The 21006-nt window shown below is 41.2% G+C and overlaps 1 protein-coding gene across 1 annotated transcript in view; it reads right to left on the bottom strand.

Annotated features, from left to right (window-relative positions):
* Window positions 1–18633, bottom strand: part of MCCC1 (methylcrotonoyl-CoA carboxylase 1) — a 62611-nt gene extending 43978 nt beyond the window's left edge. Inside the window, exons 1-4 of the mRNA XM_036350393.1 lie at window positions 18423–18633; window positions 10362–10408; window positions 3257–3393; window positions 2012–2107 (exon numbers count right to left, since the gene is read on the bottom strand). Of these exons, the coding sequence (XP_036206286.1) occupies window positions 2012–2107; window positions 3257–3393; window positions 10362–10408; window positions 18423–18511 (369 nt within the window). The 5' untranslated portion in view covers window positions 18512–18633. The remainder of the gene's footprint in view (window positions 1–2011; window positions 2108–3256; window positions 3394–10361; window positions 10409–18422) is intronic.
* Between the last annotated feature and the right edge of the window lie 2373 nt (window positions 18634–21006).

The following is a 21006-nucleotide window of genomic DNA, read 5'->3' as shown; positions in this document are numbered from 1 at the left end:
TTCCGCAGACCAGCGCTCTATCCACTGAGCCAAACCGGTTAGGGCAACTTAGCGTAATTTTTTGAGGTTCATCCTTGTTAATTGTCTGCATCGGTAGTTTATTTCTTTTTATAGAATTGATTCCACTATGATATGCTACATTTAGTTCATGATTTCATTTAGATTTTTTTCCAGTTTGGGGCCATTATGAATAATGCTGTTATGAACATTCATACAAGCCTATTCTTTGTTTCTCTTGGGCAAATGCTCAGGAGGGCAACTGTTGGGTCAAAATATGGTAAGTGTATGTTTAAATTTTTAAGTTTTCTAAAGAAGCTGTCCTATTTTGCATTTCTACCAGCAATATCTGATGGTTCCAAGTTTCTCCAAATTCCTGCCAACACTTATCTGTCTTTTATATTTATAACATCCTAGTGAGTGTGAAATGGTATAGAACTGTGGTTTTCATGTCAATTTCCCTACTGACTAATGGTATTGAGTATCTCTTATTGGGCTTATTGCCATTTGTGTATCTTCTTTGGTGATGTGTCTATTCAAATCTTTTGCCCATTTTCTTCAATTAGGTTGTTTGAGTTGTAAAGTATTCCTTAAAAATTCTGGATACCACTCTTTTATCAAATATATGTTATGCACATATTTTCTCCCAGTCCATGGCTGATCTTTTAAGTTCTTAATGGTTTCATTTGAAGAGCAAAAGTTTTAAATTTTGGTGAAGTTTATTTTATCAATTTTTTCTTTTATGAATCTTGCTTATATTATATTGAAGAAATTATTGCCTAACCCTCTCAAAGATTTTCTCTTATGTTTCCTTCCAGAAATTTTATAGTTGTAGGTCTTCCATTTAGATATATGCTACATTTCAAGTTATTTTTGTTTTTTATGAAAAGTGTAAGGTAAGAGTGTAGGAACTAGACGTTAGGTTCATCTTTTTGCATATAGATAGCCAATTGTTCCAGCACCATTTGTTGAAAAAACCACCCTTTCCCTATGACATTACTTTGCCTTTATTCAAAAATTAATTAACCATAAATGTGCAACTTTCTATTCTGTTCCACTAACCTGTATATTTGTCCTTCTGTTAACACACTGTTGGTTACTGTAATGAGTTTTGAAATAGAGGGTCTAAATCCTATACCAAACATGTCAAACTCGCAGCTGGTGGGCCGCATGCCTTGTTTAAATGCCCTACACATTTGTTAGTCTTTTCAAACGTGTTTTAACTATATACTAGGCCTGTAGCTATTTGAGGACCAGGCTTGTCAAGTTCTATAAAATAGCCTATTGGGATTTTGATATAGAGTGAATTAAACCTATCAGTCCATTTGGAAAGAACTGCCATCTTAACAATATTGAGTCTTCCCGTGATTTATTTGCCTGTTTATTTAGGACTCATTTACTTTTGCTCAGCAGTGTTTTAGTCCTCAATACACTGGTCTTGAACTACTTTTGCTAACCTTGTTACTATTTGATTTTGATGATAGCATTTATCACTGTAACTGTTTCCTTCATTTCATTTCCAAAGTATTGCTAGCTTCCCTTCTTTTGAACAGATATTAAATTGATAGAACTCTGATGAGCTAGATAAATACTCTCCCTTCAAACTAAAAAGAAAAGCAGCTATCTACTTGTGAATATATCGAGTTCAATCACACGTTCTGGGAAGGACCTCAAGAATTTTAATTTTTCTTAAGAAGAATAGCTTACTATATCCAAACCACAGTATTCTTGGGCATTTGAATGGATTGAAAAAGAAAAACTAGCAATACTACTACTGCCACCAGTGGGCAATTTCCCTACCCATCAGGCATACCTTTAGCTGCCAATTCACCCTGGTGGTTCACAAAATTGCAAGCCTGTCTGGATTGTTCATTCCATATTAATGTTTTTAGCAGGAAAGATAGAAACTGGGAATGGCTAAAAATAGAAAATGTATTCTCTACATAATAAGGAATTTTGTGAAAATTGGGCAACACGTTTACTTTTGTATTGTATATCTCTTCATCACCCTTACCTGTGCAGCAGAGATCTTGGCCACTTGAATGATCTTCTCCATAGATAGGTAGCTCTGCTGAGAGGGAGCAGGACCAATGAAATGCGCCTCATCTGCCTGTTTAACAAATGGCATATGTTTAGAAAACCACAGACCCAGTAATCTATATAGGACTGCTTCAGGGACATAGAAATAGAGATAGAAATAGAAACATAGAAATGCTGGCTCCCCAAGAACAACACAAAAGTACCAGCTCATATCTAGGCTATAAAAATAAGCCACTGTGGCCCAGACAGTGTGGCTCAGTGGTTGAACATCGACCTATGAACCAGGAGGTCATGGTTCGATTCCTGGTCAGGGCACATGCCCAGGTTGTGGGCTCAATCCCCAGTCGGGGGTGTGCAGGAGGCAGCCGATCAGTGATGCACTCTCATCATTGATGTTTCTATTTCTCTCTCCCTTTCCCTTCCTTTCTCTGAGAGCAATAAAAATATATTAAAAAATAATAATAATCCATTTTGAAATCTTTTGCATTAGGAGAATGCCCAAACTTGATTTTTATGTATAATATATGTCGCACACTAAAGTAAAATGAAAGTGGCTTAGGATAGACAGCAACAGGCATTCACAACATGAGACAGAACAGTGGCTAGAAAGCTGCATGGGCCTACTGCGCAAAGCTGGAAGGCCAAGCGAAACTCATCACGGTGGACTTGTCAGCGCTTGGGGATTTGCTGTGGATGTAACGAAGGACGACAGCTGAATTCACCCAGGCCTGGTTCTGTCTAAGGGATAAAGCTAGTTACAATTGCTAACACGTACAAACCTTGGGGGAGGAAGGTCCCTGTAGTTATAATTTTCCAGTTAAGCCAAGTCTCTGAAACATTGAGTGACTTGTCTAAGACCCTTGGCCAGTAAGTAGTAGTTGCTAAAACTAGAATCTTGATCCTTTTCCTTGCACATCAGGGATGTGGATAGGAGCCCCTCAAAGTGTGGTCTGTGCATCAGCCACCTTCTGTGAACTGCTTTAACCAATCCTACTGACAGGACCTGGCCTGTAAATCAACTACATCACAGAGTATTCTGTTTAGTTCCACTGGTGACTCATTTGGAAAATGTCCCCAAAAGGAATTATTAGTGAGCAGCTGAACTTACCTACTGCACACTGTTAACACTAGCAAATACAAACTGTCAAGAACTAAAACACTGACACACTAACAAATATGATCACTTACAAAATCTGATTTCCAGTTTTTAGCAACATACCATATCCACATGCATGGAGTTCCTGTCAGCCTCACTGTAAACAGCCACGGACTGTATACCCATTTTTTTAGCTGTTCGCATCACCCTGCAGGCGATTTCTCCTCTGTTGGCAATGAGGACTTTGGTAATGTTGCATCCTAAAACACCATAAAAGTCATACAAAAAATATTACTGGGGAGCAAGGAATAAAAAGGCAAAATAAATATTTTATGATATTAACAAGCTGATAAATATTTATGTTGGTAAAATCAGCAAAGCAGAGCCTAAAATAACCATTTTAACTAATACTAGACAGTGCATTTCTTGTCATTGTAATTCAAGATATCCTAATTAACACAAACTCTTAAATTACTCAGATTTTTCAACTTAAAATAAAATTAAAAGATGCTTGTTATGCCAAAGATCAAAATAGCTTAAAAAAATCATCGTTAATAATAATCTTTTTAAAATTTTGTTTTTCAATTACAGTTGACATTCAACATTATTTTATACTAGAGGCCCGGTGCATGAAGTTCATGCACCGGGGGACAGGGGGCAGGTCCCTCAGCCAGGCCTGTGCCCTCTCACAGTCTAGGACCCCTCGGGGAATGTCCAACTGCCGGCTTGTGGCTGGATGGCCTTCTGCTGCTGCACAGCCTGCTGCTTGAGCTTCAGCGGCTGCTGCATGTGCACAGGCTGGGCCACCATGGTCTGTCCTGCGAATACCATCGAGTGGGTGACTCAAGCACGGAGGCAGGCTCACCCTGAGTTCCCTGAGTCACTGAGTTGTTCAGACTGACTGCCTTCTACAGAGAATGGCACCAGGATTGGGCCTAAGCTGGCAATCGGACATCCCTCTTGCAGTCCGGGACCCCTCAGGGGTTGTAGCAGTGCGCCAAGCGGCAGGTGGCCAGGGAGGAGCCCGAATCGGGGCCAGGCACCACGCCGCTCGCACACTCATCACAGCCCACTGCACCTGATGCCACCGCTCATAGTGCTGCTGTGGAGTTGGGAGAGGCTCCCAACACTGTGGCAGCTGCGTTTGCCAGCTGTGAGCCCAGCTTCTGGCTGAGTGGCACTCCTCCTGTGGGAGCGCACTGACCACCAGGGGGCAGCTCCTGCATTGAGCGTCTGCCCCCTGGTGATCAGTGCACATCATAGTGACCGGTAGTTGTGGTCATTCCGCCAAAACGGTCGCTTAGCCTTTTATTATATAGATTAGTTTCAGGTGTACAGCATAATGGTTAGACAATTATATAATTTACAAAGTGATCCCCTGATAATTCAAGTATCCACCTGGCACCATACATAGCTAATTACAATATTATTGACTATGTTCCCTATGCTGCACTTTACATCCCCATGACTATTTTGTAACTACCAATTTATTCAGACCTCTCAATCCCTTTACCTTTTTCACCAAGCCCTCCAACCCCCCTCCCCCGGCCCCCTACCTCGCACCATCTGGCAACCATAAGTTTGTTCAATGCATCTATGAGTCTGTTTCTATTTTATTTTTTCTTTAGATTCTTTATATGATATTTGTCTTTCTCTGTTGGACTTATTTCACGTAGCGTAATACCCTCTAGATCCATCCATGTTGTTGCAAATGGTAATATTTCATTCTTTTTTATGGCCCAGTAATACTCCATTGTATATATCTAACCACTTCTTCTTCACCCACTTGTCTACACATGGACAGCTGGGTTGCTTCCATATCTTGGCTATTGTAAATAATGCTGCAGTGAACACAGAGGTGCATATATCGTTTCAGATGAATATTTTGGGTTTCTTTGGATATATACCAGAAATGGAGTTGCTGGGTCATAACTTAGTTCTATTTTTCATTTTTTTAGGAACCTCCACAGTTTTCCATAGGGGCTGCACTGATTTGCATTCAAACATTGTACGAGGGCATTCCCTTTTCTCAACATCCTCCCCGACACTTGTTTGTGGATTTATTGATGACAGCCATTCTGACAGATGTGATGTTCATTATTTTTAATTTACATTCGCTGATAATTTATGACATTGAGCATCTTTTCATATGTCTAGTAAACACCTGTATGTCCTCTCTGAAGCAGTGTCTATTCAGGTCCTCTGCCCATTTTTTAATTGGATTGTTTTTCTGATGTTGAGTTGTATGAGTTCTTTATAAATTTTGGGTATTAATCCCTTAGCCAATATATCATTTGCAAATATCTCCTCTCATTCAGTGGGTTGTCTTTTCATATTATTAATAGTTTCCTTTGCTGTGCAAAAACTTTTTAGTTTGATATAGTCCCATTTGTTTATTTTTTCTTTTGTTTCCCTTGCCCAAGGAGATATATCAGAAAGAATATTGCTAAGAGAAATGTCAGAGTTTACTGCCAATGTTTTCTACTAGGAATTTTGTGGCTTGGGGTCTTACATTTAATTCTTTAATCCATTTTGAGTTTATTCTTGCATATGGTGTGAGAAGGTGGTCTAGTTTCATTTTTTTCCTGTTCAGTTTTCCCAACACTATTTATTGAATAGACTATTTTTACCCCCATTGTATGTTCTTACCTCCTTTGTCATACATTAACTGACCATATAGGCGTGGGTTTTTCTGAGCTCTCTATTCTGTTCTATTGATTTATTATCTGTTTTTATGACTGAACCATGCTATTTTGATGATCTAGCCTGACAGTATAGTTTGGTATCAAACAGTGTGATACCTCCAACTTGGTTCTTCTTTCTCAAGATTGCTGTGGCTATTTGAGGGTCCTCTGGGGTTCCTTATAAATATGTGGATTATTTGTTCTACTTCTGTGAAATATGCCATTGGTATTTTTGATAGAAATTGTGTTGAATCTATAGATTGCTTTGGGAAATATGGACATTTTAACAATGTTAATTCTTCCTATCCATGAGCAGGGTATATGCTTTCATTTATTTGTATATTCTTGATTTCTTACAATTTTTCAAGTAAAGGTCTTTTACCTCCTTGGTTGAATTTACTCCTAGGTATTTTTTTATGCAATTGTAAACAGAATTGTTTTCTTAATTTCTCTTTTTGATAGTTCATTTATTGATGTATAAAAATGCAACCAACTTCTGAATATTTATTTTATATCCTACTACTTTACTCAATCATTTATCAGTTCTAATCGTTTTTTGGTGGACTCTTGAGGGTTCTCTATATACAGTATTATGGCATCTGCAAATAATGGCAGTTTTATCTTCCTTTCCAATTTGGATGCTTTTTACTTCTTTTTCTTGTCTGATTGCTATGACTAGGACTTCCAGTACTATGTTGAATAAGAGTGGTGAAAGCAGACATCTCTGTCTTGTTTCAGATTAAGGGAAACACTTTTAATTTTTGCCCATTGAGTATGATGTTAGCTGTGGGTGTGTCATAAATGGCCTTTATGTTGAGGCATGTTACCGCTATTTCCACTTTAGAGAATTATCATAAATGGGTGCTTGATTTTATAAAATGCTACTCTGCATCTGTTGATATCATCATATGATTTTTATCCTTCATTTTGTTTATGTGATGTATCATGTTAATTGATTTGTAGATACTGAATCAACCTTGCATCCCAGGAATAAACCCCACTTGATCATTGTGTATGATCTTATGTATTGCTGAATTTGTTTTGCTAATATCTTGTTGAGGATTTCTGCATCTATGTTCATTAGGATTACTGGCCTATAGTTTTCTTTTTTGTAATGTCTTTGTCTAGTTTGGGAATCAGGATAATGCTGGCCTCATAAAATGAGCTTTGGAACCTTCCCTCTTCTTGAATTGTTTGGAATAATTTGAGAAAGATAGGTGTTAAGTCTTTTTTAAATGTTTGATAAAATTCAACTGTGACTCCATCTGATCCAGGATTTGTTTGTTGAGAGTTTTTGTTTACCAGTTTTGATTTCACGTAGTAGTCACCTGTTCAGATTTTCTTCTTGATTCAGTCTTAAAAATTTTTATATTTCTAGGGATTTATCCATTTCTTCCACATTGTTCAATATGTAGGCATATAATTATTAGGAGTCTTTCTTATAATCCTTTGTACTTCTGTGTGTCAGTTGTTACGTCTGGTCTTTTATTTCTGATTTTATTAATTTGGGTTCTCTCTCCTCTTTTCTTGATGAGTCTGGTTAAACGTTTACCAGTTTTGTTCATCGTTTTAAAAAATCAGCTCTTGGTTCATTGATTTTTTTGTATTGCTTTTTTTTTTTTTTACTCTATTTTGTTTATTCTTCTCTGATCTTTATCATTTCCTTTTCCCTTCCTTCTGCTCACTTTGAGCTTTGTTGTTATTTTTCCAGTTCTTTTGAGATTTTTCTAGTTTGATGAGGTAGGCTAGTATTGCTATGAATTTCCTCTTATGATTGCTTTCACTGTGTCACATAGACTTTGTGTTTTTGTGTTTTCATTTTCATTTATCTCAAGGCATCTTTTGATTTCTTCCTTGGTCTCACTGTTAACTCATTAACTATTTAGTAACATGTTATTAGCCTCCACATGTTGGTGTGTTTTTAAGGGTTTTTTTTTGTGTGTCTTGTAATTGATTCCTAGTTTCATACCATTGTAGTCAGAGAAGATGCTTGATATGATTTCAGTCTTCTTCAATTTACTGAGACTTGTTTTGTGGCATAACGTGGTTTATCTTGGAAAATTTTCCATGTGCACTTGAAAAGAATGTATATTCTCTGCTTTGGGGTGAAATGCTCTTAAAATATTAAATCCATCTGGTGAAATGTGTCATTTAAGGCCACTGTTTCCTTAATGATTTTCTGTCTGGAAGATATATCCATTGATGTCAATGGTGTATTAAAGTCCCTACTGACTGTATTACTGTCCATCTCTCCTTTTATGTCCATCAAGATTTGCTTTATATATTTAGGTGCATAACTGTTTACAAAGGCTATATCCTCTTGTTGGATTCATTCCTTTATCATTATGTAATGTCCTTCTTTGTCTCTTATCTCAGCCTTTGTTTTAAGGTCTATTTTGTCTGATATAAGGACTGTTACCCCAGATTTTTTTTTTCTACTTGCATGAAAAATCTTTTCTAACCTTTTACTTTGTGTGTGACTTTCAATCTAAAGTGGATACCTTTTAGACAGAATATACATAGACCCACCCTATATCTTTTGATTGAAGCACTTAATTCATTTACATTTAAAGTGATTATTTATTGGTACATAGTTATTGGCATTTTATTATTCATATTTATGTTCCTCCCACCGCCCCCTCTTAAAGAAGCTCCTTTAACATTGCTTGGTTTGGTGGTGGTGAACTCCTTTGGCTTTTTCTTTATCTCTCCTTCAATTTTAAATGATAGCCTTGCAGGGTATAGTAGTCTTGGTTCTAGCTTATTTTTCATCACTTTGAATATTTCATGTCAATCCCTACTGGCCTGACATGTTTCTGTTGAGAAGTTAGCTGGCAGTTTTAAGGGGGCTCCCTTGTAAGAACTATCTTTCTCTTACTGCTTTTAAGATTCTCTCTTTGTCTTTAACCTTTGCCATTTTAATTATGATGTGTCTTGTGTGGGCCTCTTTGAATTCATTTTGGGAGGGACTCTCTGTACTTCCTTGACTTGTATTTTTCCTTCACTGGGTTAGGGAAGGTTCCAGTCATTATTTCTTCAAATAGGTTCTCAATTCCCTGCTCTCTCTTTACCTCCTGGTACCCCTATTATGCATATGTTATTACACTTGATGTTATCACAGAAGTCCCTTAAAGTTCCCTAATTTAATTGTTTTTTTCTGCTCTAATTGGGTGTTTTCTGCTACCTTGTCTTCTAAATCACTGATTAGCCCCCCTGCTTCATCTAATCTGCTGTTGATTCCTTCTAGTGTTTTCATCATTTCAGTTATTGCAGTAATAACCAATCTTTAAGTAAGTACACTCTATGCTCCAGGTCCTGTGCTAAAAAGACTCTATCTAGAGTTAAGCCTTCACAATTATTATATTAAGTATATGATTATTATTATTATCTCAATTTTTCAAATGAAGAAATTAAGGTTGAAAGAAATGTTACATTCCCGAAATTATATAGCTAAAGAAATGGTGGATCTAAGATTGAACCCAGGTTAGCTTCACTCCAGAATTTGAGCTCTTAGACCAGTGATGGCAAACCTTTTGAGCTCGGCGTGTCAGCATTTTGAAAAACCCTAACTTAACTCTGGTGTCATGTCACATATAGAAATTTTTTGATATTTGCAACCATAGTAAAACAAAGATTTATATTTTTTATATTTATTTTATATATTTAAATGCCATTTAACAAAGAAAAATCAACCAAAAAAAATGAGTTCGCGTGTCACTTCTGACATGCGTGTCATAGGCTCGCCATCACTGTCTTAGACACTTGGCTCCACTACCTCTATCACTCTGAGCACAGGGATGTATGATTCTCTTGTAATATAAATGAATATTGCATCAGTTCACTGTCATCAGTGCTATAATGACATGATATTATACTAATACATGAAATCCACTTCCATCATTACACACATATCTTTCGATTGGAGCACTTAATTCATTACATTTAAAGTGATTATTTATAGGTATGTAGTTATTATTCTATGAAAGTTCATAATAGTTATTTTCTCAAAAAATAAGGTTATATATAATTTAAAACAATGTTTTTAAATAAGGATCTACAGAGCCCAAGAGTTGTCACAGGTCACAGGGGCTGTTGGGATGAAGTATACATTTGTGTTTAGTGAGGAAGGGGAGAGAGCTACACCAATCACCTACAAGTTATATTTAAATATGTTTTATAATTGGGGATTTCATGTAAACTTTTATTTGAAAAAAAAAAGTCCTGCTACTTAAAATGCATGTTATAAAGCATTGATTTAGATCATCACAGTTATGTTTTTCCAATTCAATACACTGAGTCAGATAGAAATAACATAAATATAAAATATATTTTCCTACATATTTTATATACAACAGCAAGATATATGACATAAAGAAGATAAAAATTATGACAATACTTACTAAAAAAATTTATCACAAAAATCCAAAACTTCAAAAGTATATGAGAACTACTTCTATTATGCACCAATTAAAGGATTAAACATTTCCGTTTCTTACTTCACCATCTGAAGCAAAGCCAAACAGTACAACACAAACTGTTAATACCTGTGGTTGTTGCATACTTCATGGTTCTTTGCTTCCAAGCCCATCTCCTATAAAATGAGTCCAAATGGAGTTATAATAGGATATGCAAGTTCAGTCAATATTCTTTCAAATAATCTCAATTTTTTAAAACCTGAAACCAAGTACAGATATGACCTTAGTTAAACCTTAACCCTACAAAGCGATTTACTAAAACATTCTTTGTGGAAAGAAAACTAATCTAGAAATCAGGAGTTACAGTTCTGGCTGTTCTCCCTGGCAGTTTGTGTCCTTGAATGAATCATTTAACCTACTTGCTCCTGAGATTGGCATTTGACCAGAGTCAAAGATGATGACTGGAAAGCCAAGGTGCTTCAAGATCATCTTGGTCAGCCCGGCCTGAGGGGCTCAGTTGGTGAGCATCTTCCCGTGCACCGAAAGGCTGCCGGTTTGATTCCTAGTCAGGGCACATACCGGGGTTGCGGGGGTATGGAGGTCACATCGATGTTTCTCTCTCTCTCTTCCTCTCTCTAAGCATGTCCTTGGGCGAGGATTAAAATAAAATTCTAGTTCAGCTTTTTTCAAACTCTTTTTTGACTAGAACCCAAAGTAATACTGAACCAGTATTTGACTTCATAACCAGGTATGGACACAAAACAGAAGTTTCCTAAAAGAAGACTTTCCCTATATTTTGATTTTCTATTCTATTTTGTTCTATTCCATTTTATTAAGTAAAATATGCTGGTTAAACTACAGTTTGAAGAATACCAACCCATCTCAACCCTCTGATAAGTTAGGTTTGAACAACTGGCTCAGAGAAGTACAATGAAGGAGCTGAACAAGGGAAGCAGAAAGAATGCTGGCTGTGGGGCCTGCGGGAGGAGCCACCCACTCCAGCTGCTGGGGGTCCTGCACAAGTTGCTTTACATCGTGTTTCTCAATCTTTTGTTTTCATTACCACCCCCTAGAAAATTTAAATACTAAGGAATAAGATTTTTGTAGCAGTGACTGAGCTTGGAGTGACCACAAATCAAGTTAATATCTGTTAAAAAAGAAAACCACAGCCCCAAAATTGATTCACTTGTGCTAAAGCCCATGACAGCAAACCTAGACTTAACACCTGGTCTAATTCCATCAGTTCCATCCCTTCTTCCCAAAGAAAGAAGAGGCAATCTAAGGATTAAAAATGGCGGCAGAGTAGGTGGATGCTGTACGGACATGCTCCCAGGAACAAGCTGGAATTACAACTGAAATACGGAAAGGCTTCCTGAATAATCAATGGAAAACTCACAGGAGAGAAACCCTGATACCCAAAGTCCAAAGATGGAGACTGCATAGAGCAGTAATGGCGAACCTATGACATGCGTGTCAGAGGTGACATGCGAACTCATTTTTTGGTTGATTTTTCTTTGTTAAATGGCATTTAAATATATAAAATAAGTATCAAAAATATAAGTCTTTGTTTTACTATGGTTGCAAATATAAAAAAATTTCTATATGTGACACAGCACCAGAGTTAAGTTAGGGTTTTTCAAAATGCTGACATGCTGAGCTCAAAAGGTTCTCCATCACTGGCACAGAGACTGGTAGGAGGGGTGGAGGCACAAAAGGGCTAGCCCGGCACCCATACACAGCAACTGAAGTCCCAAAGAGATATCTCAGCTGGGGGTGGGGGGTGGGGGTGTGCCACTGAGAACTCTGGGATCTAATCCCGAAGCTTGGCTCTCCAGCAGAGAGCACCAAATCTGAGGAGGGTACCCACATAACATCTGGCTGTGAAAAGCAGCAGGGTGCTGTCTGCCAGGGAGTGGCAGCTGAATGTTAGGGCACCCTCAAATGCACAAAAATTCCCCGTGGAGCCACCCACCTTGTGCTCTGGCAGAGGGAGGATGAAGTGGACTGGAGCCGTGAGAGCAGAACCCAGGACTGGGGACTCCGGGGATAGAGCTCAGAAGGCAGACACCCCAAGTTTCCTGGGCTGTCATTCCCTCACACAGCAGAGGACATCTTTCCCACATAGACATTTGCCTTGCCTGGGGGTAAGACAGTTGAGTCACCCTATTGGAAAACCCTTGCCCTGAGGCCACTTAAGAGATTAAAAGCAACAATTAGCCTCCAGGCAGAAGAAATGCCCCACCCTGTTGAAAAAAACTCTCACTACACCTGAGACGATTGCCTGGGGGCAATTCAAGTCGGAATCCTATTAGTCTTCGTAGACAGAAGAGGTCTCTGGAGGCTTTGCCTGATCCAATTAGTCAGAAACAGCCTTTAACGCTGTCCTGCATAGAGATTGGGAGGTATAGAGGATCTACCTAATACAAACTCAAACAGACAACCAAAATGAGGAAACAAAGAAACAACCCGCAAAATGAAAGAACTAGAGAATTCTCCAGAAGAGACAAATGAAGCAGAGATAAGAAATTTATCTAAAACAGAGTTCAGAGTAATGATGGTAAAAATGCTCAACAGTATGAAAAAAGATATAGTAACTATGAAAAAAGAACAGCCTGAGATATAGAATGACATAACACAAATAAAGCAGATTATGGAAAGCTGAGGATCAAATCAGTGAATTAGGCCCTAACCAGTTTGACTCAGTGGATAGAGCATCGGCCTGAGGACTGAAGGGTCCCAGGTTCGATTCTGGTCAAGGGCATGTGCCTGGGTTGCGGGCACATCCCCAGTAGGGAGTGTGCAAGAGGCAGCTGAATTGATGTTACTCTCTCATCGATGTTTCTAACTCTCTATCCCTCTCCCTTCCTCTCTGTAAAAAATCAATAAAATATCAAATCAGTGAATTAGAAGACAAAGTTGAAAATATCACTCAGTCAGAGAGCCAAAAAGAAAAAACATTAAAAAACAGGAGGACAGCTTAAGGGAGATGTGGGACAATGTGAAATGTAACAATATTAGAAGAGCAAGTGTGCCAGAAGAGGCAGAAAGGAAGAAAGGAATAGAGAAGGCGTTTGAAGAAATAATGGCAGAAAACTTCCCTAACTTGGTAAAGGAAAAACTCACACAAGTTCAGAAGGCATAGAGAACCCCAAACAAGAAGAATCCGAACAGACCTATGCCCAGACACATCATAATTAAAATGCCAAAAATTAAAGACAAAGAATCTTAAAGGCAGCAAGAGAAAAGTACAAAGGAGTTTTCATAAGGCTGACACCTGATTTCCCATCAGAAACTCTACAGGCCAGAAGGGAATGGCATGAAGTACTCAAGGTAATGGAAAGCAAGGATTTGAGATCAAGATTACTATACCCAGCAAGGCTATCATTCAAAATAGTCAAATAAAGAGCTTCCCAGACAAAAAGACCAAACAAACACATAAAAGGGTAAAGGAGTTCTCACCACCAAGCCAGCATTAGAAGAAATGCTAAAGGGATTGCTGTAAGGGATTGCTGAGAAAAAGAAACAGAGAGAGAAACCTAGCCATACAGAATTAAAATGGCTATAAATAAGTACCTCTCAATAATAACCCTAAATGTAAATGGATTAAATGCTCCAATCAAAAGGTGTAGGGTAGCTGAATGGATACAAAAACATGACCCAACTATATGCTGTGTACAAGAGACCCAACTCAAAACAAAAGACACAAACAGGATGAAAGTGAAGGGATGGAAAAAATTTTTCATGCAAATGGAAAAGAAAAAATAGCTGGAGTAGCAATACTCATATCTGACAAAATAGACTTTAAAATGAAGGCCATCACAAGAGACAACAAAGGTCACTACATAATACTAAAGGGATTGATACAACAAGAGGGTATAAGCCTGGTAAACATATATGCACCCAATATAGGAGAATCTAAACATATATATGTGTGTGTGTGTGTGTGTGTGTGTGTGTGTGTGTGTATATATATATATATATATATATATATATATATTTATATGGTCCTGTGCACAAATTATATATAATATCTATATATATATATATATATATATATATATATATATATATATATATATGTATTTTAGAGGTCCTGTGCAGGATGATGGGGTCCCTCATCCTGGCTGGCAATCAGGGTCGATCAGGGCCAATCAAGGCCAGCCGTGGGAGGCTGGCTGTGGGAATGCACTGACCACCAGGGGGCAGCTCCTGCATTAAGCATCAACCCCCTGGTGGTCAGTGCATCCGCATAGAGACCGGTCATTCTGTCAGCTGGTCATAACTGTCCCTTAGGTTTTTATATATATATAGATATCTAATCTAATAAAAGACAAACATGCAAATTGACCATACCTTCGCTATGCCCCAAGCCATGCCCACCAGCCAATCAGAGCAACTATATGCAAATTAACCCAACCAAGATGGCAGCCGGCAGCCACGGAGCTGGAGCAAGCGGGAGTCTTGGTTGCCCCAACAATGGAGGAAGCCAAGCTTCCCGCCTGCCATGGCCGGCTCTGGCCTCCACTGAAGGCAACAAAGTTTCAATTACAGAAGACAAATAAACCCCAGATACCTCCTTCCAGCCAGCCTCCACTGGGAGTTTGGGTGGCTAGGGGCCGTGGTCAGCCTGCAAACAGCCATCAGCCCCTCACCCAGGCTGGCCAGGCACCTCAGGGGAGATCACCACTCTGAAGGAGCTGTGGCCAGTCCGCAAACAGCCATCAGCCCCTCACCCAGACAGGCCAGGCACCCCAGCAGGACCCCCCACCCTGAAGGGGCTGTGGCCAGCCTGTAAACGGCCCGCAGCCCCTCACCCAGGCTGACCAGGCACCCCAGTGGGGACTGCCACCCTGAAGGGGGTGTGGCCAGTCTGAAAACGGCCCTCAGCCCCTCACCAAGGCTGGCCAGGCACCCCAGTGGGACCCCCACCCTGATCCGGGACACCCTTCATGGCAAACCAGCTGGCCCCCACCCATGCACCAGGCCTCTATCCTATATAATAAAAGGGTAATATGCAAATTGACCCTAACAGCAGAAGGACTGGGAATGACTGGGCACTATGACACACACTGACCACCAGGGAGCAGACGCTCAATGCAGGAGCTGCCCCCTGGTGGTCAGTGCGCTCCCACAGGGGGAGCTCTGCTCAGCCACAAGCCAGGCTGACAGCTACCAGTACAGCGGTGGTGGTGGGAGCCTCTCCCACCTCCTCAGCGGCGCTAAGGATGTCCGACTGCAGCTAGGCCTGTTCCCCGCTGGCAAGTGGGCATCCCCCAAGGGCTCCTGGGCTGCCAGAGGGATGTCTGACTGCCAGCTTAGGCCCAATCCCCTGGGGAGCAGGCCTAAACCAGCAGGTGGTTATCCCCCGAGGGGTCCCAGACTGCAAGAGGTCACAGGCTGGGCTGAAGGACCCCCCCCCAAGTGCACAAATTTTTGTGCACCGGGCCTCTAGTATGTATATAAAACTTCTAGAGGACTTTAAAGGAGAGATTGACAATACAGTCATAGTAGGGGACTTCAACACTCCTCTGACTTCCCTGGATAGATCTTCCAGACAAAAACTTAACAAGGAAACATAGTCTCTAAAGGACACACTGGATCGTATGGATTTCATTGACATTTATAGAACATTTCACCCAACACAGCAGAATATACATTCTCCTCAAGTGCACATGGATCATTCACAAAGATGGACCACATGTTAGGACACAAAACAAGTCTCTACAAGTTCAAGAAGACTGAAATCATATCAAGCATCTTCTCAGATCACAGTGGAATGAAATTAGAAATCAACTACAGTAAAAACACCCCCAAACATTCAAACATATGGAGACCAAATAACATGTTATTAAACAATGAATGGGTTAACAACGAGATCAAGAAAGAAATCAAAAACTTCCTGGAAACAAATGAAAATGAACACACAACAACCCAAAATCTCTGGGACACAGCAAAAACAGTCCTGAGAGGGAAGTTCATTGAACTACAGGCATACCTGGAAAAAAAAAAAAAAAAAAAAAAAAACAAGAAAAAGCAGCAATAAATTATTTAACCCTACAACTTAAAGAACTAGAAAGAGAACAATAAGAAAAGCCCAGAGTAAGTAGGAGGAAGGAAATAATAAAGATTAGAGCAGAAATAAATAACACAGAGACAAAAAAAGAAAACAATCTAAAAAATTAATGAAAACAAGAGCTGGTTCTTTGAAAGGATAAACAAAATTGATAAACCGTTAGCCAGACTCATTAAGAAACAAAGAGAGAGGACCCAAATAAATAAAATCAGAAACAAAAGTGGAGAAGTAACCACGGACACCACAGAAATACAAAGGATTGTAAGAAAATACTATGAATAACTATATGCTAACAAACTGGACAATGTGGATGAAATAGACAAACTCCTAGAAAAATACAATCTCCCAAAACTGAATCAGGAAGAATAAAAAAACCTGAATAGGCCAATAACACAAATCCCAGAGACAAACTCAATACCTTGTTGGGAAAGTCCCTTCCTGAATCCCATAATAAGCCTCGAACAATCCTAGAATGCCTCACTTTACTGACACGGGTACTTCAGTGGAAATCCAGTGTCCCTAAAAGGGAAAAAGCCAGCCAACCTATAAATGTAAATGTCCTGATTAGTTAACCCCAGCAACTTCCGTGTTCCCAAGGAATCAGCCCCACATTCAAGGTGTAGAACCTGAGGCCCTACCTTAGTCTACTCACTCTCTGCAGAGCCTCAATAAATCTGCCTTTGCTTTTTATCAGTGTCCCTGGTCTAAATTTTTTTATATCAAGAGACAAGAACCCAAACTCATTGGTAATATTCTCATTTCTAAAATTCTACCACTAGGTTTCATTTCTCCGTGTTAGTAGAAATGTAAATACCCTCTACACTGATAAGGTTTTCAATTCTATATGCCATTGCAACTCTAGTACTTTCCAGGTGACAGCTACATGAGAACAATTCTATACCCAATTCCTAAGGTTTGAGATGGAAAGGAAAGAGAGAAAATATGTCTGCATAGTATAATGAAGAGCCCCCCAAAACCTAAGAAAATGAAACTCAGGAGAACGAGAAGAGTGCTAATACTGCTTCTACTGTCTTATTCTGCCCTGGGACGAGTCCTACAATTATGTAACTGAAAATCCAAAGCATTGACAGTAACTTGTGGAAAGCAAAAGCAAACAAGAAACTTTATCTAAATGGTTTCATCTGCAAAAGGCGACATCTGTTGATTGATTCATATGCACCAGATTCCATTTAAGCCTCTTTCCATGTATTCATTCTTTTAATTTGCACAATCCAAAGTACTAGTATTACCTCCTGTAGGTACTAGTGTCATCGCCTCCTCCTAGGTCAGAAAATCCAAGCACAGAGGTATTAAGTAACCTGCCCAAGGTTGCTCCCACACCTAGGGAGTAGCAAAGCTGAGACCCCTGACTTCTGAGCCTGTGCCCTGCAGCACGAAGCTATACTGTCTTTCCAGAATGATGGAGGATGACGATGATGAGACAAAGGAAGAAGAAGAAGCCTGCCTCCTGGAAGCAAGAGGGTATGTTTACTGCAAAAGTTATTGTCACAGAAGCTTAAGCTCAGAATTTGGAAATGATCTGGAGTCGGGTTAGCTATGAGTCATCTGGCAGCTTTCTTTAAATCTGCATACGGAGCTTCTGATAAAACAATTTCTCTGCCCACAGGAAGGTGAATTGGCTCCTGTTAACTTGATTCTTTCCAAAAATGAGCAAGAACTCCGGCAGTCTTTGTCTGACCTGGACACCTTCGGAGGGAAAGCTGAACCAAAGGGGACTTTCAGGGCGTCCTGGCTCCACCACTTACTACTCGTGTCACCTTAGGCGAGTCGTTGACGCCGTGGTTTCACTGGAACTGGGATTACAAAGCTCCCCGCGCGCCCCCCCCCTCCCCCCCCCCCGCCACACACACACATACACGGAATGCATGAAAGTGCGGGGTACACACGCGTTATTCTAGCCCTTATGGCGAGCGGAACAGGGGATGGCAGGCCCAGCCCCATCCCTCCCCCACGCTCATAAATGAAAAAAGTAGGGGCAAACCCAGCGCTGCAAGGTGGATGAGGGGAAGGAGAGGAAAGGGAACGACTGGGCGTGGGGACGTCTCCCTCTCTGTGCGTGGCCTGAAAGCAAACCCCCTCCCAAAAGGGGCTGCTACCTCGGCGGCGGCAGCAAGCTCGGGAAACGCTGCCATTGGTTCCTCTCCGCCGCCACCAGCCGCACCGACACCACCGAGGTCGCCGCCATGGCCTGCAGCCCCGCAGCTCTCCTGCTCGTGGGCGCGCGCCAGCTGCGTCCCGCACTCTGCAAAAGCTCTGCTCCGCGCCGCAAGCCTCTTGTCCTCCGTCGGCCACCGTCCAGGTCAGAGCCGTGCAATGGGCCGAGCCCAGCGTGGTGGGCGTCTCCCTCGAAACCAATCAAAACACAAGGCAGCGCTTCGGGGCGGCGATTGGCCAATCGGGCTGCGTGCCCGCGGAGGTGTGGTCCCTGCCGCCCCCGCCCCCTGAGTTCCGTGGCGAGCAGGCGGGGGTCGTGCTGTCCCGAGTCTCCCTGGGACCTGGGGTTTCGGAGCGCGGTTCCTCCCCGCCCGCGGGCTCTGCTCTCCCTCCGCTCCGGGTCGACGACCCCTCCCTGCGATCTGCGTCTTTAAAGCCGTGGAAAGTAGCGGAGGAGGAGTCTTGGGGCAAAAGCCAAATGGGGTGGAGAGCAGCATACAAAATTCGTGTTCTCCAAAAATGAAGAAAAAAGCCAAAGTAAAATAACTAAAATAAAAATGTAAAACCTCCCGAGCTTTTGAAAACGTGTTTTAATTGAAATATTGGGAAAAAGAAGTTACAACCGGAGTTGCAGAATATCTAGAAAACAAAGACACTGAAAGCACGACGCGTAGATACTGATTCACAGTGAAAGTAAATGCAACATCCAATTCGAGGGTTACAAAGATACAAAAGCAAACACAAGGAAAGCAGGATAGAGAAACGAGTAAAGATAAAAGAAGAAGAAATGAATTAAGAAAACTAATACCAAAGGAGTAATAAGTCCAGGGATTCGGAAAAAACACACACCAAAATCTGATAAAATAGATGCTTAATTAATGTAATCAAAAGAAGGGGGCGTGAACACTTGCCACAATTAAAAACATAAAGGGCGAAGGGGTGGGGATGGGGTGGGGGGGGGGGGCGGGGGAGGCTCAGATCTAGAAAACAAACGTAGATTTGTAAGAGGCTAACTTTGGCCCTGAACGGTTTGGCTCAGTGGATAGAGCGTTGGTCTGGGGACTGACGGGGACGGGTCCCAGGTTCGATTCTGGTCAAGGGCATGTACCTTGGTTGCGGGCACATCCCCAGTGGGGGATGTGCAGGAGGTAGCTGATCAATGTTTCTAACTCTCCATCCCTCTCCCTTCCTCTCTGTAAAAAATCAGTATTTTTTTTTTATTAAAAAAAAGAGACTAACTTTGCTCAATTTAAGCAAAGAAACTTGAACACCTGGATGAAATGGATGATGTTACAAGAAAAAACAATTTACCTGAACAGATCCTGGGAGAGATAGAAAATCTATCAAGCCATTCCCGTAGAACTAGAGCATATTATTATTATTATTATTATTATTAAAGAACTACGTTTCCTAAAGCAGGTGGCCCACCTGGGCTCAGCGGGAAATCCTACCCACGCAGTGAAGAGGTTGACTCCAGTGCTGGGAGCCTATCCCCAGCGCAGGGGAAACTGAGTCTTTCTCATTCTTTTTATGAAATAAGCATAACATTGGCACCCACATCTAGCAAAAATAGGGTGCACACACACACACACACACACACACACACACACACACACCCCTGTAGTTCAGTTTTCCTTATCATGATCAATGGGAGGATCATTGATCATTGATGGTACAGCATGGTGGCCATCGTTTCTAACACCGCGGTGACACTTGAATTTGCTGAGAGAGAAGATCTTAAGGGTTCTCACCGCGCGCACTGTGCGGGTGATGGTGTGTTAACCTGATTGCGGCCATCACTTCACTATGTGCACATATACAAAATCATACACACCACACTTCAGATCTGTGCAATTTTATGTTTATACCTCAATAGAGTCCCTAGAGCTGGTGGTTGAGGGAGGAACTGAACAAGTATAAAGACAAAACAAGAGGCGAGGGCGTGCCAGCCAGGCTGGCGGCCAGCCCGGGCTCCTGCGGGCGCTGGTGGTTGAGCCCCCACCATCCCCGCTTCCTTCCGCGGTCCCGGGGCCCCGCGCCGGAGCGCGCCCGCGCGCACGGCTCCTGCTGGCGACCTTGGCGTGGGAGGCCGCCGAGGGTGAGAGGCGGGTCCAGTTAGAGCTGCGCGTCTCACCAGGTGGCAGGGAGGGCGTCCTTGGCTGCAGCCAACAAGGGCAACCAGCCCGGAGTCCGGGCGTATCCGCTTTGCAGCAGGTTATGATTATTACAATCGTTTTATTAACTCAAAAGCATGGCATCACAACTGTCAACCTGCTTTTGCCCACCCCGGGGTGTGTGTGTGTGTGTGTGTGTGTGTGTGTGTGTGTGTGTGTGTGTGTCTTAAATAATTACGTTTTGGAGCAATTTGTTATACAGCGAAAGATAAGAACTGATACACAGAATGTGTACTTTCACAGTGAACCTCCATCACTCAACATAATGTCTTTAAATTTCATTCATGTTTTATGTATTTTTTTTTACATGAAAATAGCACAGTTTGTTTACCCAGGATCCTAAGGATGGGCT

Source organism: Myotis myotis, unplaced genomic scaffold (genome assembly GCF_014108235.1).
Source record: "Myotis myotis isolate mMyoMyo1 unplaced genomic scaffold, mMyoMyo1.p scaffold_m19_p_2, whole genome shotgun sequence".
NCBI classification, from domain to species: Eukaryota; Metazoa; Chordata; class Mammalia; order Chiroptera; family Vespertilionidae; genus Myotis; species Myotis myotis.
The sequence above is the reverse complement of the archived record's forward strand: the minus strand, read 5'-3'. Positions and strand labels throughout refer to the sequence as shown.